This window comes from Strix aluco, chromosome 1, assembly GCF_031877795.1.
Source record: "Strix aluco isolate bStrAlu1 chromosome 1, bStrAlu1.hap1, whole genome shotgun sequence".
Classification (NCBI taxonomy): domain Eukaryota; kingdom Metazoa; phylum Chordata; class Aves; order Strigiformes; family Strigidae; genus Strix; species Strix aluco.
The window spans coordinates 146553230-146576606 of NC_133931.1; the positions used below are offsets into that span (position 1 = coordinate 146553230).

Below are 23377 nucleotides of genomic sequence, written 5' to 3' on the forward strand. Positions count from 1 at the left end.
TGAAATGATTAGTACTGGGGGAGGCGTGTGTGCTCTGAAAGCTTCTCTAGTCCTTGCCCTGCTCGGGTGAGATGTAGTCAAAACAGTCAGCGTAGGCGTGCTGGTAAATATTGCACAGGCAGACCCCCAGGGACTAGCGCAGCATGCGAGGCTGGAAGCTCGAAAGCAACCAGCTGGTGACATAACCGAAGGCAAAGCTGGAAACGGTGAGATCCATAGTGTATCTTTTCAAGGAAATTCCTGGGTTAATGCCCTCCACCCCTCCTCTCCACATATGTGGTTGCATCCTTATCTTGGAGCAAATAAAATCTTCCAAACAGGCTCTCACACTCCTGCAAACGCAAGAGTGCTTCTGAACACGTGTGGAAAAAGTCTTGCTAGTTCAAAGACAGTGAGTTTTTGCCTTGTAGAAGAGGTGGTCGTATGTAAGCAGCTGGGAGGTGTGGCCAGGCTGGTATGCATGCCAGAGTTTATTGCTCACAGGCTGCCTTGCAAATGGCCTGGCTATCCCAGAATAACAATATATCTAGATACCTGCCAACATTAATGTGTTGGTACATACTTCTGTGTAACCTGTGAGTTTGAAGCTGGTGTGATGGTACTTAGTACTGGTAATTGCCAAAGATCCTGGAGGGTTGAAAGATAAACCTGGGCACCTATATGCTGGTATTATGTATTGGATGTTTAAGTATTGTTAGTATTTTAGCTCTTGAAATGATACAAGTGGATGAAACTTGAGAGGGTCTTGTTGCATTTCACACCCACCACTGATGCCTTCGTCCTTGGGTTCTTGCTGATCCCCATGGTGAGTTTTATGTCCCTGTTGGAATTTCAGAGCCCTTACTGATAGCACCTGGATCTAAGTAATGAACGGATGAATGTGGTCTGTCTGTGCGTCCCAGGTAGCCATGACCTGACCACACTCCCAGAGACTGGGTATCAGTCATTCGTATCTCCGACCAGATCGGACAGCTTGGGGAAAGAGATTTCTTGGTTTTGTCGTTGGTCTGTTGGAAGCGGTTGGTTGCATGTGGCTGAAGTCCTGCTGCTTTGTCATGGTTTGGTACTATAGAAGTTGCAATAACAAAATTGTACTGAAGGAGTTATTTTTGACTTACCTTGATCCCTGAGACCAATACAGCTTCTTTCAACAGCTCTGTCAAAACTAATAGCAGCAGTGCTAAATACTGTCTTCTTGCTGCTTTCTCAGTCTCTGTGAAATGTGGAGTATTTAAATCTCTCATCTCAGTGGTCTGGCAACCACTCCAGCTTTTTAGGTAGGAATTCAGCGTTAAGAGCTCATTTTTATGAACACTGTCTCTGCCCAGCTGTGGAAGGGACAGCATACTGCTGGGACTGGAGTAAGGGTTGTCATCATCTCCAGCTGCCCGTCAGCCCGGGAGCAGGAGAGAAGCCTTTCTTTAGAGGTGGAGGATCCAGGAGGGATCTGGGAGGTGGAAGGTGTTGGAGGAGTGCAGCTTCAGTGCTTGGACAATATCATCAGCTGCTGATCAAACAGCAGGGCTCAGGCAATAATCTTGCCTTTTGAGACACTTGAAATAGAGACCAGAAGTGAAAAACAAGGAGCACTCATCCCTTTTTCTAAATGCTGAGTCCAAGGGGAGCTAGAAGCCTATGACACTCTACTTTTCTTAGTAGTAGCAAGCTAGTAAGGATAGAAGATCACCAGAAGTTCCTGCTTTTATGCCCAATTCTGTAGGCTAGCAGTCATGAAGCATGGCATGCTCACACTGCAGAGCCTACAGATTGCTTTTGTAACCTTAGAGTTTTTTATTTAATTCTTTAAGCAAGAGCTGAGAAGTGAGTGTATTGAGTCGATGTGGATTCACTTGAATTTCATGAGCTTTGCACTTGCATACTGATAGAGACAGTGGATGGAAGAAACTGTTCTGCAAGCATGGCCCCTGTGTGCCTTCGGTTACGTGATCGTTCAGACTGATTTAAAACATGATTTTGTTTGTTGCTAAAAAGGGCAAAGAATTTTAAGAGAGTGGAGTAAAAAAGACCTTGCAGAGATACAGTAATAAAAAAATCTGTTCAGACATTTGGCTTGCATATCTGGCTCCTCTTGCTCTTGAGCACTGCAGCCTGTATTTCCCAGAGGAAAAGGTTACGTGGTGATTTTTTCCCCCATTGTGTATTTTTGCCTGTTCAAAAATTATTTTGGAGAAGCATTTTCAATTATGTTTTTTTATATCCATCTGTTCTTTAAAAAGTGTCCCTATCTGTAATAATTACCACACTTTGCATAGTTAATAAAAGTCTACTTAAAATAATGGGAGAATAGCACTCGTATTAAATTCCCTGGGTCATTTGACTTAACAGTTGCATTTGGTAGGCAGTGGCAAGTATAGTTCTGCCTATGATGAGAATCAGCAAGCTGTTTAAACGTAATGGATTTCAAAAGTCCATCATAAATAGATCTGTTTTATTACTGTCATCCAGGTAAGAGAGAGTGCCTTAGTAATTTCTCTGGAGATGTCATACTTTATAGTATAATTGAGTGTAACTATACTGCTTGTCCCTTGAGACTGGTATTATTTGTAAGTCTACAGCTGTGTAACATCCAGCCTTGTGATAAAGGGAGGGTAAAACAGAAAATAATTTTCACTCTGCGGACCTCTGCTGCAAGTTCTCCCAGGTTGCTCTTGGCTGGCTGGAAGTGGAGAGGTTTTGCGTCTTCATGGCATTTTGCTCTTTGCAAGTGCTGAGCTTAGAAATTACATGGCTATTGTTCAGTGCCATTGCAGAGGAATATATCTATCTCTCCCTCTATCTATCTATCTATCTATCTATCTATCTATCTATCTATCTATCTATCCATCTCCTGATGCTGGGACTGAGAGGAGACATGTGCTGTGGTCCTTGGTGAACTCGCCAGAGCTGGAGTGCATTGCTGCTTTTACTAAAGAGGCATAGCAAGTGTTCCTGATTAGGGCAGAGTGCCCCTGTGAGCCTTGTTTCCTTTGTAAAGTGGATTTTAAAGACAGTAGGGATTCTGCTACTGTGTATGTTTCTGCGAGTACCTCATCCCGTATTGTTAATGTGGAGATAGAGCAGCCTGCAATGAAAAAACAAAAATGATGGAAAAAATGGGATCAATTTATGTGGCAAAAATGGCTGTTTAATTGGATTTCATAGCAAGGTTGGGCTTTTCCACTGATAAAGATGCCACTAGGGTGTATTACAGTATTGTTCCACCATATGTGCACTGGTGCAAAGGCCTGAAAAACATGCAAGACTGCTCCTGGAAAAGACACCCAAAAAACACTTCAGTAAAATATTCAGGAAAAGTCATAGCGTCTGCATCTTTTTCACAGCATGGTTAGAGGAGATCCCCAGGCAAATTTAATCAGAGTTTCTGTTTCTAACATGCATTTTATTAACCCCATGTTTTATTGTTCAACCTATACATTGATATTGAGTCAGTTTTGGTTTTACATATTCAGAAATACTGCTAAAAACCTAGCTATTTTCTGTGATGCTTGTGACTGCATTCATTACCGAATAAAACGTTAAAACTCTTTCCATTTGTAGCATCTCAAAGATAATGTGTAAACCACATTAGCTTCAATGCTGAGGAATCTGGCACCCAGCGTAATAAAACAGCCGGTTATTTTGTATTTTATTAACTGCCCCTTCTCTTCAGTTTGCATAATAGTGAGTTAGATTTACATTTGTTAAGACGGCCGTGCATTACTCTTAATAGAAGACATGTCAAACTTCCCGTTGCCGGTACTGCAGCATGATAAAGTAACCTCATATGATACTGATGAAGATTTCGTTCACACTTGCTGGTTTCATGCAACGTCTTTTTTTCCAGATGGATACCCTATTGTAAAATGATTTCCTGCTTTAGGCTCTGCTTTGTGTAGCTCTCTGCTATGCCATCTTTCTATGAACTGGATAAACTGCCTATTAAATTTAATTACAGCCTGAATGACTGCACATCTTGATCTTATTTTTCCTCCAATGTACTGTATTTCACCAAGGTCCTTGAGGATGAAATAAAATAAATCTGAAGGATGAATACTCCAGTAGCCGAAAGAAATGTTTCAAAGGGCATTACAATGACTGTTAACCCATTAGTTTTAGAGCATTTTGAAGGCAATTCTTTAGGTTTAGGATTATAAAGACATTTTCTCCTATCTTTTCTTCTGTCATTTAAAAAAAATCAAAACAAAACAGAGGAAGTTCCCAGCATAAAAATTCAAATAATAATTATGAAGTTAATTTCTTATCCCTTAAAAAGAGAGGGAGTGGGAAAGAGCACATATGGACCTTCAAACTGTTCAGCATGGTTAGCATTTCTTTTTTACAGTAAGGGCCTAATGTAAATATTACTGGCTTGAATCTCCACCCTGTTGCAGGTGAGCGTGAGTGTCAGGCTGGCGACACCCTTGGGACCCGTCAGGGCTTTCCCCTTCCTGCCTGCATAGGCAGCCCTGGGAGGGGGTGACAGAACATCACAGCCAAGCTGAGCTCACCCTACGTCCCCTCATCGACCTCTTCAGGCCCTGTGTCCTTTCCATGAATCGAAGAAAACTGATAAGCTGATGGCTTCAAAGGTTTCCAAGGAGGTGGATGTCCTCACCATCAGCAGTGATGGTGACAGGGTCACTAGAGATGTTTCCTCCAAGAAAGTGCAATCTGTGTAAATTGAATGCTTTGCCATGGCTATTTATCTGCCATAGGTGGAGACTCCTCTCATTGAACTTAAATTTTAAAGTTAATTTGATGTTTTAACTAAGCAGCTAAGACTGAGGCAGCTGATCACATTGGCTTCCCTTGCAGCTGGGGAGAAAGCCACCATCTGAGGGGATTTTCCCTTACCTGCCTTAAGTACCTATTTGGAGTGGGTGGGCCTTTTTATAGAGATGCCTCTCTCCTGGTTAGCCAACAAGCTCATATGAGACATAGGAGAGACAAACTCCACCTTTGGTTTTCTGTGATTGCAGCTCAGCACCTTTTGCAAATTCATTACCAGCATATTTTTTACATGTAAAATTCCTCTGGCAGTGAAGAGGAGATCGCCCAGATGCTGAAGGCAGCTGCAGTGCACACTAAACTTGGCGGCTCATGATGTACTGGTGGGGGGACCATCATGCTGGCTGCATCCTAAGCAGCATTGGATCAAATGCTGGCAAAATGGGAATATGCTGCATGCTAGGGAAGGAGGAGAGGGGCCTTAGGTATTTCAGAGCTCTGTCGTTACCCATTTCTCATCACCCCACAGGAATCACGTGTGGGTTGGAAAAGCTGACCAGATCTCCCCATGACACCATCTTTTGTTGGACTAACATCAAATAGATCACAGTGACTTTTGAGTCAGATGGTTCCTGGCTGACATGTGTAACTTTTTCAAGGATTAAGTGGTCTCAACACAAATTTGCTACACGTCCTAGGAAATTACAAACTTTTCAATTAAGATACAGGAATATATGAAAACAGTTTCAGAAAGATGCAGCCTGAATGTCCTTGTAACACTTCAAACAGTATGGTATGTGTTGGATGCACCGACAAATATGCATGTAGCATTCATCAGTGCACATGGTGTTTTTCTTAACATTGTGTAAAAAAATTCTCTTTAATTCATGGGAGACTGTAGCTTGAGAAAGCTGTAAAACTCTTACAGAGCCACAGAGCAGATAAATTAAGTAGAACTAATTTGCTAAGACCTTAACTATGTGAAACTGTGTTCCAAATATTGTGCTGCTTTTTCCATATGAGCACCTGATATTCTTGTTCCACTGTTCATTTATATTTTCTGGGGTACAACTGTAAAGTGTCTCTCTCAATGCACTTATTATATAATGGCAAGGAAGAATAATGATAGTAGCATTTGGAAATGCTTAAGTTCATTTGTATTCCTTGTACAGATGGCCTCTGCAATCATAAGTAACAGAGAAATATCCAAGGAATTTTCAGGCGATTAATCCAAGTTTAAAACCAGCATCATCCCAACAGCAAGCTGCAGAAAATGCCTGGAATGTTAATAGAAAGTACTTCTGGAAGCAATACTTGGTTATTGTTTCTTTCCCTTGAAAACCATTTACTGAAAGGGACGTTGTTGATTTATGGTGCCTTCTGTCTGTCTTTCCAGAACTCCAGCGCAGATCATCGGGTTCGACTGGACCTCGGGCTCTGGGACAAATTCAGTGAACTTGCAACAAAGTGCATTATTAAAATAGTGGAATTTGCAAAGCGATTGCCAGGCTTTACAAGTTTGACCATTGCAGACCAGATAACTCTACTTAAAGCAGCCTGCCTGGATATACTGGTATGTACTTTTAATATCATTGTTATGCTACTAATGTATCTTCAGTTGCTCTTTTTACAGTAATTGACAGCAAGAGGGGGTCAAATACTGCCCCGGCCTAATGGTTGCAAACTTGAACTTGCCAGGTAGTCTGGTACGGTCATGAGTGGACTCCAGCATGTCTACATACGTGTGTTACATGGGATGAGCATACTTTTCAAAATAAGTCCTTACAGTTTGTGAATTTCAGTATAATTGCAAGAGGGGTATGTTTTGGTGTTGTGGCACTAGCTTCAAATATGTGCAACTTTGGGAAAACTTCCTTATTGTTAACACCAAAGAGAGATCTGTTTCTCTTTCCTTCCTCCTCCCTCCAAAACATAATGCTCTCTATAAAGGATGCCTAGAAAGCCAGTCCACTGTATAATGTTTTAGGAATGTGCTGTACCTGTGGTCATGAGGTAATTCGAGGAACAAGATACAAATCTTCAGAGTGAGGTTTTTGCAGGTTGTAGAGGGGAAACTGATGCGCTTGGAGCCTGGAGCATGCAGATCCCCCTGCTTTCCAGGCGCCTGTGGAAGTGGACACTGTGGTGGACTCTGTACAGATTTTAATGCAATTTTAAATAGGCAAGTGGAGCCCTCTGGGATCTCAGCATTTCTTTATCAAGACCATAGAGTCTTCAGGCTTTTAGTGGCAAATATGCTTCTTATTATCAGTCATAACAATAACTTTCAGTAAAACAGTTAGTATTTGCAGCGTGTTTTAAACGTATTTTAAATGTTTTCTTCTGAGCACAAACCTTCAGGTCTTCATTGAGGCAAGCATGGCCAAGAAGCCCGTTGTTGGATGGCTACTGTAGATATATTATTTGGCATGACACAGGAGTTTAAACTAGGGAATTTGAAGTAATTAATGTTGGAATTTCTAAAAGCGCATTGCTTCAAACAGGATCATATTGAGGAGGACATTAACTGCTGTGACCTTTTCCTCTTGTTTTGTCAGAAGCTGTTTTGAAGAATAGCATCTAGAGGACGTTGATGAAGGAGGGAGAGGGGAAGAGATATCGTTCCATGCCCTATAAAAAAGGGAAGGTTGAGGTTGCCCTGCCATGCTGGAGAGTCACCTCTCATTGTCCCCTTCATCCAGGCACTCATTCAGACTTGGCCATCTCATGTTACTGTGTGTGGTCCCTCCGCGGGGCAGGGCCATTCGTTACCAATTGCGCGCCTGTCGTCACCAGCTCTGTCCTGATAAGACACAGTTACGTTCCCCTTACACTGACAGGCATACAGTAATTGATAAACTGTGGCGTTGCCTCAAGTGTGTTCTGCCAGACAGGAATTGCTTTTGTAACCAGTAACAAGTGGTTAATACAGAAACTACCCAAAAATGGTGGGGAGGAGTCAGGATATAGCAAGAATCTGCACATTGAAGCTCTTTACCCCTAAAACTTCAGCCCTTAAGCTGCTGCCCTCTATTTCTTGCTGCCATGCCCTGTCTCTGTAGCTGCTGGAAAAAACCATACCCTAATTCTTTAATTGCTCAGGATTCCCCAAGCTCCTGGTGTTCTTTGTTGGGGTGTGTAGTGGGAACTTACCCCGGGAGCATGCAGAGCTGTTGCATGGGGTCCCCCCAGCAGCTTTGCTCACTGCTTGTGTTGCCAGCACTGACTAGGCAATATCAAGTATTTAGGGGTAGCCTGTCTGTTAGCAGTTTTATCTGAAGTGCCTAGATAAAGGCACTTCACAGCCTTTGATCAAAGTGACTAAATAAAAGCCTAGTTGCCAGATTAGAAAAAGAATAATGATGCAGGTGGTAAATGGTGACTTTATTTCAACTACTTAATGGATAGAAAGGATTGATTCTTTAATACATTTCACCACTTTTACTTTGTGGCCATGTGGCAACCTTCAAGCTCTAGTTATAAACTTTATTGAGACCTGTCATTCCCGATCACCTACTCGTTCTCTTTTTTATTTTTCACGAAGCCAGAGGGTGACACATCTGAGCAAGCAGGGCGTAGTGAGTGCCATAGCTAGCCATAGCAGGGAGGAGCTGAGGCTTTTCCAAAAACAGGAGCAGGTAAGAAATGGTTGCCACGAAGAGTCCTAACTTTCCTGCACGACATTTACACAAGCTTTATGTGACTATTTTATGTGCTGCTAAAAAAGAAAAAGGGATAATTACCACAAGCACAGTGATGCGTAGTGCGCACGCTGTCTGTGAAATGCCCATATCCATTAAACCCACATCACCTGCACATAATTGGAATTGCAGTGCAGCTCTGTATCTTTATTTAAGCTAAACTTCAGTACTTGGAGCAGCGTTTTAATAGCACGTATTTCCTCACACACACACACACACACACACCCTGCCCCCAGCAAGCTAGTTCTCCTAATTATGAGTGTTTTGAACGTTCTATTTTGTTGCGCACTGAGGTGTGGTTGGTGGGAGCACCGTTTTCCATCCTGCTGCGTGAGCCCGCGCTGCTGGTGCCTGCCCATGGGCTGCCATGCGAGTACTGCCGAGTGTGCGCTCACGATCCTGCTGCTGTGAAATCCCCTGGACGTGTCCCTGGAGCCGTGGCACTGGGGACGATCAGTGTGGGGCTCCCAGCCCAGCCAGGTGGGGTGGCCGGGCTCCCCCCGCCAGCAGGACCCCAGCTCACTGCTGCCCACCCAGCAGCACCATCTCTGGGCTATAGGGAGTCTTAAGCATTTATAGACCCTGCTGAGGGCTCTGCTCAGTTGGTTCCTGTGGCTGTGGATGCTTAAACTCCCTGACAGGCTGACGAAGGAAATGGTGCCAGGAGCTCAGTAAACTCCACTGGGTATGTGCCAAGGAATTGTTTTATATACAAACAAGCAAAACCTCTGGAAGGGAAATAACATCAAGCCTCACTAGGCAGCTGAAGGCGCCGGTTGAGGATGGTGGAATTTATATCTCCTCTGGTGCCAAAAGTCTCAGGGATAAATATTACTAAAATTCAGTCAGTAGCCCTTGTAAAAGCGAGTGCTTCTGTCTGCTGGTACGCTGGCCCGGCAGCAGTCGAACATCCCCAGCCTCGCCGAGCCCTGGCAGATTGAATGCAGAAGGAGTCCAGAGTCCAGCCTGTCTTAAATCCAGTGGATAAAAACCTGAGACGTCCTTAAACACTAATCCTTAATAATGTCATTTTTGCTTTCTGTTGTAAAACCCTGCACGTTAATGCTTGGAAGGCATTTGTGTGTGTGGAACAACGCTTGCTGATGGGGTATGGCAGCACCATGGAGATTTGTTCATTGTTTCAGAGTCACCTGCTTGGGTTTCTCCTCCCGGGAAACTATCCCAGCCAGGAAGGTAGCTAGCATCTAACAGCAGGATTTCTTAAAAAAAAACCCCAACAGCTTGCCTTATCCAATCTGTTTAAAATGAGTAACAATTCTATGGTAGCAACAGTTTTGTAAATGCAACTTTCTGGATGTTTTTGGTTTTGTGTAACCCATAGGGGTTTTGCTTTGCACTTTGTAACTGGCTCTTAGGAACCCCAGATGCTTTAAGATATAAATATCCTTAAAACAAAGGGTCCTTTATTCATGGGCAAAAACATTATTTATGGCTGCAAGTGTTATTTAAGAGCAGAGTGACAACTAAAATACTTGGCTTGGTTGCAAAATCTAAACAACATTGAGGACGTTTAGGAGGATGTCTTCTAGACAGCGGTTCAGTTTAAAATGGAGAAAGAAACCGTGATTTCTTATTTTGAAGTGCTGACATTTCCCATATGTTCTTCAGTGAATATGAGCTTGAAATCAGCTTCACTTTGACACTGGAAGTTTGCCCGAGAAAGGTTTAGCAGCGGCTCTGCAATATCCATGGCGTTTCTCAGATCTTGATGAAGGACACAATTTTTTTAAAAAAAGAAACATTTCAAATGATCTGTCTCAGAGTTTAATAACAGCGTGTTGTGGGATAATGTCGAAGGAATGCAGGAGAAACCTGAGACCCGATTGCTGCAGTCAAGCAAAGCGCATTGCAGAAGACACATAGTTGAGCTTCAGCTGTGCCAGTGCCCAGCAGAGCCACTGCAGGCTCTTCCAGTTGGCGGCTGGCACAGCATCATTTAGGTATGAAATCCTGAAGTCTGCCTTTTGCAAAAAGCCGTCCTACTTACTGCCTAAGCCTGGAAGTAGCTAAATTCCACAGGACTTTTATGTTTTAATTACAAATTTTGCAGGGCCCCTGGAGGTCTCTTTCTGTGCATGCCCACAGGGGCTCTAGGCTGAGTAATCTAACCCCAAATTCTTTCCCGATGAGGATCCAGCCTGGAAGTCTTCCTCTGCCTTAGCCCTGGGGGGGTGGTGATCTGGTAGGCCTTTGCTGAGCACCCCTGGCACACACCCCCAAACGGAGTGGGACTTATGGCACGGGCGGGGGGGGGGTGAGGACAGAGAGCTTTGCAGCGAGGGAGCCAGCAGCCCATTGTGTGGCAGGAGGCGTGTGTTCGGCCTCTGGGTTGTTTGGGATGACCACTCCGGGGCACCCCAGTCCCTCCAGGCCGGTATCCAGACTTGCCCTTGGAGGGAGGATGCGGGGGAACTGTATCTGCCAGCTCTGCTTGGGCAGCTGCAGGCAGCCTTCGGCAAACACCACGGCGTTGCCCAATTTAGCTCCAAGTCCTGCTCCGCTTAATTTGTTGGGCTGGGAATCCTGAGGGTGTGGAGGGAGGAACTCTCGTTGCTAAGGCTCATCAATTAAAATAGCATTGGAATAAGAGGGGCTGCCTTTCTCCCCAGCTGAGCTAAGGGAAAATCAATACCACTTAAGAAGTACAGAGCCTTATTCCTCCAAAAGTTGGATACCTGATCATCAGAGGCCGTGTACCCTTACTGGAAGGCAACTACTGTTATGTGCAGGCTTCAGGTGGGAGGAGCTGCACTCCAGTTTCTGTTGCATGCCATTAGAGAAGTAAACCAAGTAGCTCTTGGGTTTCCCAGTAAATACACAAAGTTTTCAAACCTTGCTTTTCTTGAAAACAACAAACTCTGCATGTTTCTTCTCCTTTCTATACAACCCTTTTAATGATCTAAAAGGATAACCAACAGCAAACTTAAGGGGAGAGAACTGCCAGTGGTTACTGGCAGCACAGAATATGGTAAACATACTGTCTCATATTGACAGGGTGCCACGCTTTATAATGTTAATTTCTGCCAATAATCCTGAAATACATTTTGGCTATTACATAAAACCTTTGGAGTTACTAGCAGTGTTTTAGGATCACTTATATTAGTGGGGAATTTGTGGTCAGTGAAGAATTTGAGTGTCGTGCATTTGTATTTGTGCCTCTCTTGGTCATTGATTCAAGTAATTTCAAGAGCTTATTCTAATTCAGGGGTAGGGGAATGATGTGAAACATGCCTGTCCAACCACACAGAGTCGCAGTGCTTCAATGTATACCCACAATGTGAGATAAGATTATTGCTGAGAAAGAAGATAGTTGAAGAGCCTTTTGCAGAAATACACCCTATTAAGTCTCTTACCAAGGAATTTAAGAAGAGAAATAAAAGCTTCCCTGTAGGTCTCTTACATGCCATGTCCTCATTCTCCTCCCTGCTTATTTGGAGCAGTGTTGCCAGGCAAAGATGAAAGTGGGAGAACCAAGCCCAGACTGGTCAGCTGCCAAGTGCTGGGGCCTCTGACTCAGAGCTTCGGCAGCTATAGGAATAATTAAAATTCTCCCTGTGCTCACTTACATTCGTGTAAATCTTTTCTGTTGAATCTTTAAAACCAAGTAGGATGGCTGTATGGGAAATAAATACAGTCAAGCCCTGAAAAAATACAGCTGTAGTCTTAGCTCAGCTAATCAGCTAGACTTCTGCGAGGTTTTTAGTTTAGTTTAGGGATAAGCCTTCTCCCACCTCTGATTATTTTAAACATTAAGCATTGATATATATATAACAAATATGTCAATGTGATGGACATCTCTTTTATTTGATCCTTGAGGCAGTGTTCGTTAATAGCAGCTGTACAAATGAGCCCGCGCCATACAGAGTCTGTCATGGGACACATCCTGGATTTGCTTGGAGAGGCAAAAGCATTCACGCATTCGCCTGCTCTGGCCGTGCTGCCACCTCCGCTGTGACAGCACTCTTGACGCTGCAGTTACCCCAGAGGCATTTACTAACAAAATGCAGAGCATCCTCGGTGTTTTATTCATGTGCTTTGCATTCCTCTGTGTCCAGTTAGAGGTGTGAATCCCCATCCTCCCCTCGAACGCTCTTTCATCTGGGGTCAGTGCTGGGTGGCTGTCGGCATACAAGCAAACTTGCCAAAACCAACACTGCCTGGGCTTGGGCAGGAGTGAATGACACCATCAGCAGCAGGAAAATACGCTCTGCACCAGGCAGGCAGGGTACGCACCCTTACCAGCACTGCCCAGGGCTGGGGAGGGGCAGTGCCAGAGCCTCGAGGAAGGCAGGAGGCCAACGGGCTGGTCAGGAGGTTCAGTGTTAGAGCACGTGGAAGGAACAACAACCATTAAAGAAGAAAAGCTGGACCAGCTCCTCAGGCTTCTGGCCAGGCTGCCGGCAGCCCCACGCACTACCGTATGGAGGTTCAAATTTGATAATCTGCTCAGGAGCGAGCTCCCAGGCTGGCAAGACAAGCAGCACTCTGTGGAGACTGTAACTGCAGCTGCTGGGGAGATGGAGGGCTTTGCCTTGCTCTCTAGGGAGCACTCACACAGGGGTTGTGTTCATAGTGGTGTTTTCATAGAATCACAGAATAGTTTGAGTTCGATGGGACCTTAAAGATCGTCTAGTTCCAACCCCCCTGCCTGTCTGCTGTCACAGAAGAAAGGAAGGCACCCCAAAGCACAAGTTATGTTCTGCCTCTTTCACCAACTCACAGCTGTCCACACTCACTCACACGAGATACTGCAGAGACACAACCAAGAGAAGCGCTGTCATGCAAAACTGATCCCCAAAATCAGTGTGTGGTGAGGTATTTTTGTGATCTTGCTGGATCAGATCAGCAGTGCAATAGCGTTTTATAGTTAGGTCATATAGCATACTAATTTAAGAGTGATTTATGTGAATATTATGGTAATGTTGGTGACTTAAGTGGTGAGAATTGCATAAAAGTTTTGATTATTTCATGACTAGGGGAAAAAATTCTGTTCTTATATTCCTGTTCTAAAAAATACCCATAGTCAATTGAGTATATTTATGCTGTACCAGAGAAATTTTGTGCTACTAGAACTAAACAAACTGGAGTTTGATTTCAGATTGTTTTGGCATGACTGTGTACTGCAGTTCCTTGGGTCATTTGGTTGCATCGAGAAAGTGCAACAAACCTCTCATGGATTGAATTCGTCAGGTTTTTTTTTCTTTTGTCCTTCCACAGATCCTTAGAATTTGCACAAGATACACACCAGAACAAGACACCATGACCTTTTCAGATGGCCTTACCCTAAACCGAACTCAGATGCACAACGCCGGATTTGGCCCACTGACTGATCTCGTGTTCACATTTGCCAACCAGCTCCTGCCTTTGGAAATGGATGATACAGAAACAGGTCTCCTCAGTGCCATCTGCTTAATCTGTGGAGGTATCGTACAGCACAAACTTGGATGCGTTTGAAAAGGACAGATGCGATAAGATCTTCATTTATGTTTTACTTGTTTTGCTTTCCTGTATGAAAACACACATATAAAAAAATACATATATTTAAAATATTATTATGTATGTTATGTAAATCACTTAACACTAAAGGTTTTTTTTCCACTGGTGATAGTTACTGGTTTTATTATTTATGCTTTTTTAGATTAATTGAAACATTCTGTCAAGCAACTGGTACTATTATTTGCCTGATAAAGGACTATAGGATATATCCTGCCACATTTTTTTTATAAGCAGTATATGGGTACCTGTATGTGTGACCTTTGTTAAGGCAAGATGCCTGTTATGCAGCTTTTACTCATAAATATAATTGCATGCATATGCATATAGTTACATTTACATAAAAGTCATTGGTGATAACTTTCTTTAGAAAAGAAAAGATTATACTTCAAAATTAGCATAGTGGCACTGATGACGTGATTGGGGGAGCTGATTACAACTTGAAAGGGACACTGTCAAGTAAAATCAGGTAAAGTCACGGTTTTAAACTACAAAAAGCGAAGTCTCAGATCATTTCCAAAATCCTCTGTCAATTTCTGTTATTTTAATCGCCTAGTCTCTCTCCTCCTCTGCAAAATCTGGACTAGCAGTAGAAACACACCTTGTTTAGTTGGGCTGTTTTGTTGAAATACAAACCGGGTACTACTAGAGAATGTTTAAAAAACAAGAGTCAGTCTTTGTTGACGATGGTCCTTTAGTACAAAATCATTCCGATTTTATGTGCCTCTAACCATAACCCATCAAAAGCATTGATGGGTTGTGAGATGTCATTCATAGGTGACTGGTGCATCCTGGTTTATGGGTGACGTTCGTTGTCACTCAAGCTAGCACTGCCATCTGCTGATACCTGACGGTAGCTCACTTTAGTATTGATACAAAAAGTGAATTAGCTGTAATCTCTTTGTATCAGTGATGCATACAGAATTAACTCTGAAATACTGTTTGCAGCAAGCTGTTTTCCCCTTAGAGAGGGAGGTACAAGAGCGAGCTGGTAATTCTGGACCACTCAAATGACAAACCTTTCCAGTCACCAAGGAAAAATGAATCTCAGTTTCAGAAAGCCATGGTTTATCCTCTTCCTATGGAATTACTCACTACAAGAGTGTGGGTTGTAAGTGGAGAGAAAGATGAAATTCATGGTGTTCTAATCAAGAACATGGAGGAGCTTCTGTGATTTGGAGTTTGTTTTAAAAAAAAAAAAATTTAAATCATACAAGTGGTATGGTACTTTTCTACAGATCGCCAGGACCTTGAAGAACCAATGAAAGTGGATAAGCTTCAGGAACCATTGCTTGAAGCACTGAAAATTTACATCCGAAAGAGACGACCCAACAAGCCTCATATGTTCCCAAAGATATTAATGAAAATCACAGATCTTCGCAGCATCAGTGCAAAAGGTACAGTGTATCCCAATAATTCAGCAATAGTGTCAGTGTTACATTTCAGAGGAAACTGGCCTAGAGACCTGGGTTTGTAGGTTTTTTTAATATATCTAAGAAAGGTCCTTATGACCTTTCTCTTCCCTTCTTCTTTACCTAACTCTCGTGTTAAATTGTTTCTGCTTTAAACATACATGGTGCTATATTCTTCATGCAACTTAAAGTGAAAATGATGTCTTAGGTATGAGTAGATTAGCAAATCATTAGCATGAACTCTGTTAGTCATTTTAAGACAAGATAAAACCCTGAATTAAACCTTTGTTTAATGTTTACAAGGGGGTGTGGGTCAATATGTACTTTGTGTCACTAATGGCTTTCAGAAAACCAAAGTCTGTTTACAGACAACAGAGAACACTTGTGCATCCAAAATTCCCCTAAACTGTGGTCTGATGTACTGAAGATTTAGAACTGATTTGATCCAGGATTTTGGAGATTGAGCACTTCTAATCCAAACTAACCATGCTTACACATGGATCAGTTTTGTTTTAACATTGTATGTAGTCTTGTGTGTGATTGATTGACCACGTGAAACACACGCAGCCTAAGCGCTATCAGGTAGATTCTCTAAAGCACGGCTGTAGTTGAATGCTTTCATTTCACCAGAGAGGTTCCCCACTTAGCGCTTTGTCCCCGACGTGCGCAGCCTGCGAGGGGAGGGAGGCTGGGCGGCCGTTCTGGAAGTGGCAGTGGACACTCAGCGCTGTGCCGGTCGTTAGCAGCCGCTGCACTCTGCCCTGTGCCAAGGTGACTGTGCTCCTCTCGTTTGTGTACCCTTGTATCTCCCCAAGCCCCAATTTCAGACGTGTCCAGCTGTTTCCTATCTGTTCACCTCCAGGCTGCTGAGGAGCTGTATCAGAGATGTACGAGCCTGAGTACAGAGAGTCCAAAGTGCTACAATCCTTATTTTTTACAGAGGTTGATGCAGCTCCACCTTCTTGCTAGGCTTACTGAACTAGAGATTTGGTACCACTGATAGATAAGCAAGCACATGAGCTTGTATGTACAGGTACCTATGTAGCTATAGATTGGATTTATGCTTTTGAAAAAATTACTAATTTCATTTGATGTGGTTTTTGAGAAGACTTCAAGGAAAAGAAAACAGCAGCACTCAAATAAATATACCTGTTTTACTTCAAAATCTGAACTGCTACACTTTAAACAATATATATATAAGTTAAAAGATTAAGCTATAGCTATGTGTTTAAAAGAAGTGAGCGATTTAATTGGATTGACTAGTACCAAAAGAATAACTTAGAAAGGAAACGCCAGAGCTGGAAACAAAAGTATCCTAAAAAGGAACCACTTGCCAGGTTATCTAAAGCTTGTTGTTCACCCTCAAGTAAAGCAAGCTTCATCCAGCTGCATCGACAAAATAAACGGACCACACTACTGAGCTATAAAAATATTTAGGGGAGCCCTTTCATTTTACTGTTCTTGCTTGTGAGAAATCTATTTCCACTTTCCTGCTTCTTTGCCAGAGTTCTCGAGCTCCTCAGGAACACAGCTCTATGTTCAGTGCACAAGAAAGGATTCTTCTTCCCATTCTGACATAAGTATTTAACTTCAATTGTGTCATGAATGTTTTATAGTAGAACGATACCATGCCAAAGGATGGGTGATGTCCTGGAGGGGGTGTGTGTCTTGAGTTTCATTTGAAGAGATGTACATTAGAAGGTAATGACTTTTGATGGTACATGATCCCTGAAAGCAATTACCAAAGTAAGCATGAACTGAAAAGACTGAGAATGTCTCCTTATACAACTATATTCTTCTCTAGCATTAGAAGTATTGTAACAAGAACTAAGTGTTCGTTGGACTGAAGCAAGAGACTGTCTTCTAGGTTGTCTTATCCCAGTATTAAATTGGGAGTTTGCAAGATCTGAAAAATTACCGTGGCTCTACACTGGAATAACCACACAAACACTTGATACTGCGACGGACCCACTCGGTTACATCACAAAGCAGATCTTTAATGTGGCTGAATTCAGTTCATCATCGCTGTTCTGACTACAGATGGTTTTCAGAGAAGCTCTCAGCATAATTCTGCATTAATTTCTTTCTGATTATGGAGCTTGCCCCTTTGTTCCTAGCAGTTGTTTAAGAGACTCCTTAATCAGCATTTGCTTGGACAGTTGCTCATTGCCTTTGTAGACGATTTTGGAAGCTCCTTGGTGAAGGCACGAACCTACGTGCTCCCACCCACTCTGGGGTTACCACTGTGACTGACAGTGTGCTCTCTCCAGCACATACTTTGGAGCAGCACAGATGAGCAGAGCGTGTCCAAAGGTTCTCTCCTCTGGAATGTGTCTTCAATGACCAGACTATTTTCCCTTTAATTTTGCTGGCTCTTCTTGCCTTCCTTCACTTCTAAAAAGTACAGATTCCTATTCCATTAGACTCAAATTTTAAGATGATCAGGAATCCTATGCAAGGTGTTAGACCAGATATTCGAATGCTGGGGTTTATGGCTATAAATTATCAAATGTTGTCCTGATAAAAAAAATCTTTTTCCCCTCAGCAGCAATATACGTAAAGCACATTCATGCCTTGGTGTGGAACAGAATCTCTACTGTATATCCTCGCGTTATTTGAGGTGCAATTCCAAAATATTCCTGTCTCTTTATGGTCCTTGCCACTCAGTAGCTGAATGTTTATTAACTTACTCTCAGTCCTTCATCTGTGTCCCTTGTTTACAAGAGAACATTGTACTTACTGAAGCTGTATTAGTGTTACTGCTGCCTGTTGAGGGCTTTCTGAACACACCGCTTGCCTATCGCTATCAGCAGCAGCGTAGAGCAGCTGCAGCAGCTGAACCCTCTTGCTTTACCGATTGGGCCCTTCTTCTCACTGAGAAGTTTTGCCCACTCAGCATTTAAGGCTTCCTGTGTCTGTAGTAACTTATTAAATCCCTAAGGAGGTCCCTCAGAGTTCAGTGCCCAGCGGCAGGCAGGGTCTTGGCCCTTTTTAAACACAGGCTTCCTTCCACTCATGCCTGCTAGTGTCGCCTGGTGCTGCCTGGGAGCACCGAGCTGATGAGTGAACTGCGAGGCGTCTGCCCCTTGGCACAGCCCCCCCGCCATGCCTGCCCTGTTCAGAAGCCTGAGCACATCTTGGGAGCACCAGGCACTATTGTGTGGCTTTGTGGTTGGTTTTTTTTTCCCTAAACTAGTATTAGTTGTTGGCTCACAGTCTGAGTAGTCAGGATTTATATAGTAATTGTGTTTAATCTTACAGGCACTAGCCGGCAAAGCCATGTCAATATAAAAATACCCATTGTTACACTTGACAAGGCCAAAGGTGGGCAGTTTGCTTCAGTTAAGTCAGATGTAAAGAGTATCAGTGTTTCTGTGGGCTTTTGTGGTTAATTAGTGCAAGAGAAGATGCCTGAAAACTACAGAAGGCAACTTCACAAAAAACATATCCTTTTGCCTGAATTTGTTCTTTTATAAAACAAGGGTTTGTTAAATTCTGATTCTAATTTCAGTTTTCTATATGGGAAAGAAACATTCTGAGTTACATCACTGCAGTTCTCTTACAGGATTTGCCTCGCCTATTTAACACAGATCAGCCAGAATTTTTGTCACTCTATAGTCTTTGCAGATCCAGTACAGACTAAAAATTGTGTTTTCCAGTTTATAAAGACATTATGTGATCACAGTTTAATTCAATTTTTCAATATAACTTAATGTCATTTTGGTTCCTTCTATGAAAAGCAGCCAGTTCATCCAATTTACCTGTACTGTAATATCAGATTCTATGTCATAATTTTAATTTAATCTGTTACGGCGTACTCATCTAACTCCTTTTTCTTGTCATGAACAAAGTAGGTGACTTGCATACAAAACGATGTAAGAAGTATAGTAGGAGACGCCAAACCCATTAAAATAACATACCCTGAAATTACTACTGATGCTGCTAACAAAAAGGAAATGGTATGAATCATACTAACGCAAAGGACTTTTTGGTTTTTTGTTTTTTTTTTTTTTTAAAGGTGCAGAACGTGTCATTACATTGAAAATGGAAATTCCTGGATCTATGCCACCTCTTATTCAGGAAATGTTGGAGAACTCTGAAGGACATGAACCACTGACACCCACCTCAAACGGAAATACTGCAGAACACAGTCCTAGTATCTCGCCTAGTTCAGTGGATAACAGCAGTGTCAGTCAATCCCCTATGGTGCAATAAGACATTTTCCAGCTACTTCAGACATTCCTAATACCTTATGTACAGGGATGAAAAGCAAGAAAAACATTTTTACTGCTGCTTAGTTTCTGGACTTAATATATATATATCTATATATGTATATATATATAGATAAAAACTCAACAAGGACCAAGAAATTTTCATATGTATCGATATATACTCCTTGCTGTTTAAACTCTTAAAACTAGAAAATGCAAACTTTTGAAGCTCTAAATCAGCCATTTCATGCAAAAAATAGTTAAGCTTCTGTTTTCTCCTCTGAACATTCAAGATTGCATGGTGACAAGACAGATCTCAAATGTTAAATTCTGGTTGCATTTCTGATGACTTTGTACATACAACTGTATGGCTGTACTTTCCATACTGGATGTTTGGTGCTTTCCTTTTGTCTCTCATACCTAAAACGATCAAGACATCAACCCTATGAAATGGACTACTCTACACATTCAGAAAAGGAAGTTTTAAGGACCGTCTGGTTTAGTTTAATATGAAAACTTGTCTTTGATGCCCTCAATTTGCATCTCCTTCCTTGTAAAAAGTATACAGAAATTCGCTGCACTAGCAGAAAAGACATCAGTATCAGCATTAACTGCCAGCTCAGTTATTCAGATGTCATTTGTTCCACTGGTAATGTCACTTTAAAATTTAAAGATGTGGTTTCTTACCTGGCTGGTGACCTAGCTACACAATTAACTACTGCATTGCTACAGTAATGATAGCCTCCAAGGCAGAAACACTTTTTAGTGTTACCATCTTTTTGTTTACTTGTTCACAAGCCATTAGGGAAACTTCATGGGATGATAACCAGCAGACTCATTTACAGCTTTTGAAGTGGCAAGTCTAGGGTATTTCCTGAAGAATCAACTGCCAGGAATTAGCTGGGTTATCCAGCCTTCCCGGTGCTAGGGAAGTACAGCTAGGACTTCCAGAAACACGAGGAGAGAATCTGCCTTCTTGGCCTTGTTAAATCACCATGAAGCAGAGTGAAAACTGTGGTAGAATGGTTAACAGATTTAAAGTGTCAGTTTCTTAGGTTTCATTTAAAGCACTAGTGGATTTTTTTTTTTATATATTCTAGCAAGTCTGTGATGTACTTTCACTGGCTCTGTTTGTACATTGAGATTGTTTAACAATGCTTTCTATGTTCATATACTGTTTACCTTTTTCCATGGAGTCTCCTGGCAAAGAATAAAATATATTTATTTTAAAAAAAACCCCAACTGTGTAGAAGTAGTCCCTCTAGTCCAAATTTTACACACACACAGTAGTTTTCCATTTTTTAATGTTTAAACTTCATTTCAAAAAGCAGGTTTGCTGTTTGCAACCATGACAATTAAAATGTGCTTTAGCACAGCTGTCTAGAACATCTCTACAAGCCAGTCAGACAAATACATGACATTTCAATGAGTAAAAAAGAGCAGAAAACTGTAGGTGTAAGAACAAAATGTTAAAATGCCTACACACAATAATAAAAACCATCAATTACATTATCACATAAAAGAAGTCAAATGTACAAAAGTTTGCGACAGAAGGGACAAAAGGACAACACAAGATATTTGTTGGAAAACATTTGTGTGCTCTTTGGGCACTTAATTAAACATATCAAAATCATCATCTTCATCAGACTCTGCAAAATATTTAACTTCTTTTCTAGCCCGGCCTGTCCGTGGCTTTGGGGCAGTCTCGGAGGCAAAGCCTGACTGAAAGATTTCCACATCAGAATCCTGGTCAAAAGCGGCCTTCTTGGATTTCTTTAGAAAAGAAAAGACAAATCAGTTGCAATGCTACATACATTTTCCCTTTTAATATTCAGAACTGAAAGAAAACTTCTCTAATATCTGATTTCTAAACATACCTAAACTGCCATTATCATATTAGCAACCTATAATAAGAACACACACCTTTATAGATCCCTTAGGTTCTTTTTACAAGGAGAAAAGAGCATAGATGGAACTGACCTTGCTTGGTGTTGACTTGGGTGTTTTCTTCCCAGGGTTGTATTCACCTTCATTTTCTGAACTGGATGCTTTCCTTTTCTTTGCCCCTCGACCTTTTCCTAGGTGAGAGAATACAATTTAACTTTGTTTTCTTTTTCTTTAACTAAAACTCCAGAGTTCAGCAAACTGAAAAAACCCTAGTGAAATTACTCTAGTATCTCTACATGTTAAAGTTCCAATTTAGTTTACAACACAAGCTTCTTCACAATACATTTTATTTTCTCAGTTTTAAAACTTTTATACCTCTTTCCAAGGTTACCATTCCCCCTAGTAATTCAAGCTGTCAACTCAAGACAGGGACAAACTTCATTAGATCAGTGACTGCAAGACTTCTGAAGTACAAGTCCTCAGTCACCTTCTGTACTGATTACACAGCATTAATTTACCTTTACTATTTAGTAAATTTACTGTTAACTATCAACACTGGCACATCCTTTACAGACAACTCTGATTACACGGCTTGGTGTGCTGTGTTGTGAGGACTGTTGGCAACTGAGAACTGGAATACCAAAGAATGGGTTTAAAAGTAAGTAGCAATTTCTGGCTAGAATTACTACCAGATTTTTACTGTCCTGTAAAAATCTCAGATCAAAGAAAATAAGCAGTATCTGGTAGAACTGAGGAACAAAAAAAGAGGGGGTTGGAGCTATTAAATACATTCCCAACAGCAAAGGTCAGATAAAAAGTTCAAGTGTTGTTTGTCAAGAAAAGTCAGTACACCATATTTGTCACAGAAAAGACTCATGGATGAGTAATCTACTAGTGATTAATTTACTAATAAATCAATGTGGTTCTAATTTTAGAGACACTAGTTCTGCTTCCTTATAAAAGTGATTGTGAACCAGTGTTACACAGAGCACAGACGTGAGCATTGAGCAGCGCAACACCAGAACTCTTACCTTTGGGTGCTGCAGTCTTCTTTGGAATGCCGAATTCTGAATCTGAGTCAGAGTTTACAGTTTCCACCTTCTTGGTCTTGGGAGCTCTTTTAGGTTTAGGGGGCACATCTAGTTTTGCTGTTAGAAGTTAGAGATACTAAATATGTTAAATTCACATATTGGTTAGAAGCATTAAATTTTATTAGATACTCCAATTACAGCATAAATAGCAGATATTAAAACAAGATGAGCGGTTTCTGCACTTGGGGAAAATATACTTCAGCTTTTGTGCTAAAACTGCATGGAATAAACAGGAGGGTTCCTATGTGATACTTTGAGATGTATCAGTGCATTCAGCAAGTTCCAGTGGTTTTGATTAAATACTTTTACATCTTTTTGAGCACGAAACAGGTTACCAGTAACTAAAGCAGCAACAGAAGTTCTCCAGGTTGTATACTTTAAACACATTTGGATACACTGCAGCGTTTACAGGTAGAGCTTGCTGCTTGGGACATTTTCACCTTCACAGTGGTACAACTGCAGGACAACCTTCCCTGTGATTACTGCAGGAGTTTGAGAGACAGTGCATGTGACACTGTGACATTGTTTTCTGTCAATCTCAGTGAAAAGGAACTTCAGAAGAAGCAGAAAGGACAAGAAAGGGACATATCTGTGGATTTCTTAGAGAATTTCAATTACTGCCACACAAGTAGTCTTGCCATCTTTAAGACAGTCATTGGTATGTTCACACAATGGGTGACAAGGGATAGAATCACAGAATCATTTAGGTTGGAAAAGACCCTTTAAGATCATCAGATAATGTGCTCTATATGCTTCCAGACAAGTCAGTCTTTTCCAGAAACCTCAGATATGCTACTGCCCAACACTATCAGCCATGAGTACCTCAGAGGTGA

The 23377-nt window shown here is 41.8% G+C and overlaps 2 protein-coding genes across 5 annotated transcripts in view; one reads left to right on the forward strand and one right to left on the reverse strand.

Moving 5' to 3' along the window:
• The window catches only part of RARB (retinoic acid receptor beta), a 319454-nt gene extending 298652 nt beyond the window's left edge, over positions 1–20802 (forward strand). For both annotated transcript variants that reach the window (XM_074839011.1, XM_074839021.1), the window contains 4 exons: positions 6125–6301; positions 13668–13872; positions 15182–15340; positions 19374–20802. In XM_074839011.1, the coding sequence (XP_074695112.1) occupies positions 6125–6301; positions 13668–13872; positions 15182–15340; positions 19374–19570 (738 nt within the window). In that variant the 3' untranslated portion in view covers positions 19571–20802. The remainder of the gene's footprint in view (positions 1–6124; positions 6302–13667; positions 13873–15181; positions 15341–19373) is intronic.
• A 51-nt stretch (positions 20803–20853) lies between these two features.
• The window catches only part of TOP2B (DNA topoisomerase II beta), a 67786-nt gene continuing 65262 nt past the window's right edge, over positions 20854–23377 (reverse strand). For all 3 annotated transcript variants that reach the window (XM_074838984.1, XM_074838966.1, XM_074838973.1), the window contains exons 34-36: positions 22485–22601; positions 21547–21644; positions 20854–21339 (exon numbers count right to left, since the gene is read on the reverse strand). In XM_074838984.1, coding sequence (XP_074695085.1) covers positions 21178–21339; positions 21547–21644; positions 22485–22601 — 377 coding nt within the window. In that variant the 3' untranslated portion in view covers positions 20854–21177. The remainder of the gene's footprint in view (positions 21340–21546; positions 21645–22484; positions 22602–23377) is intronic.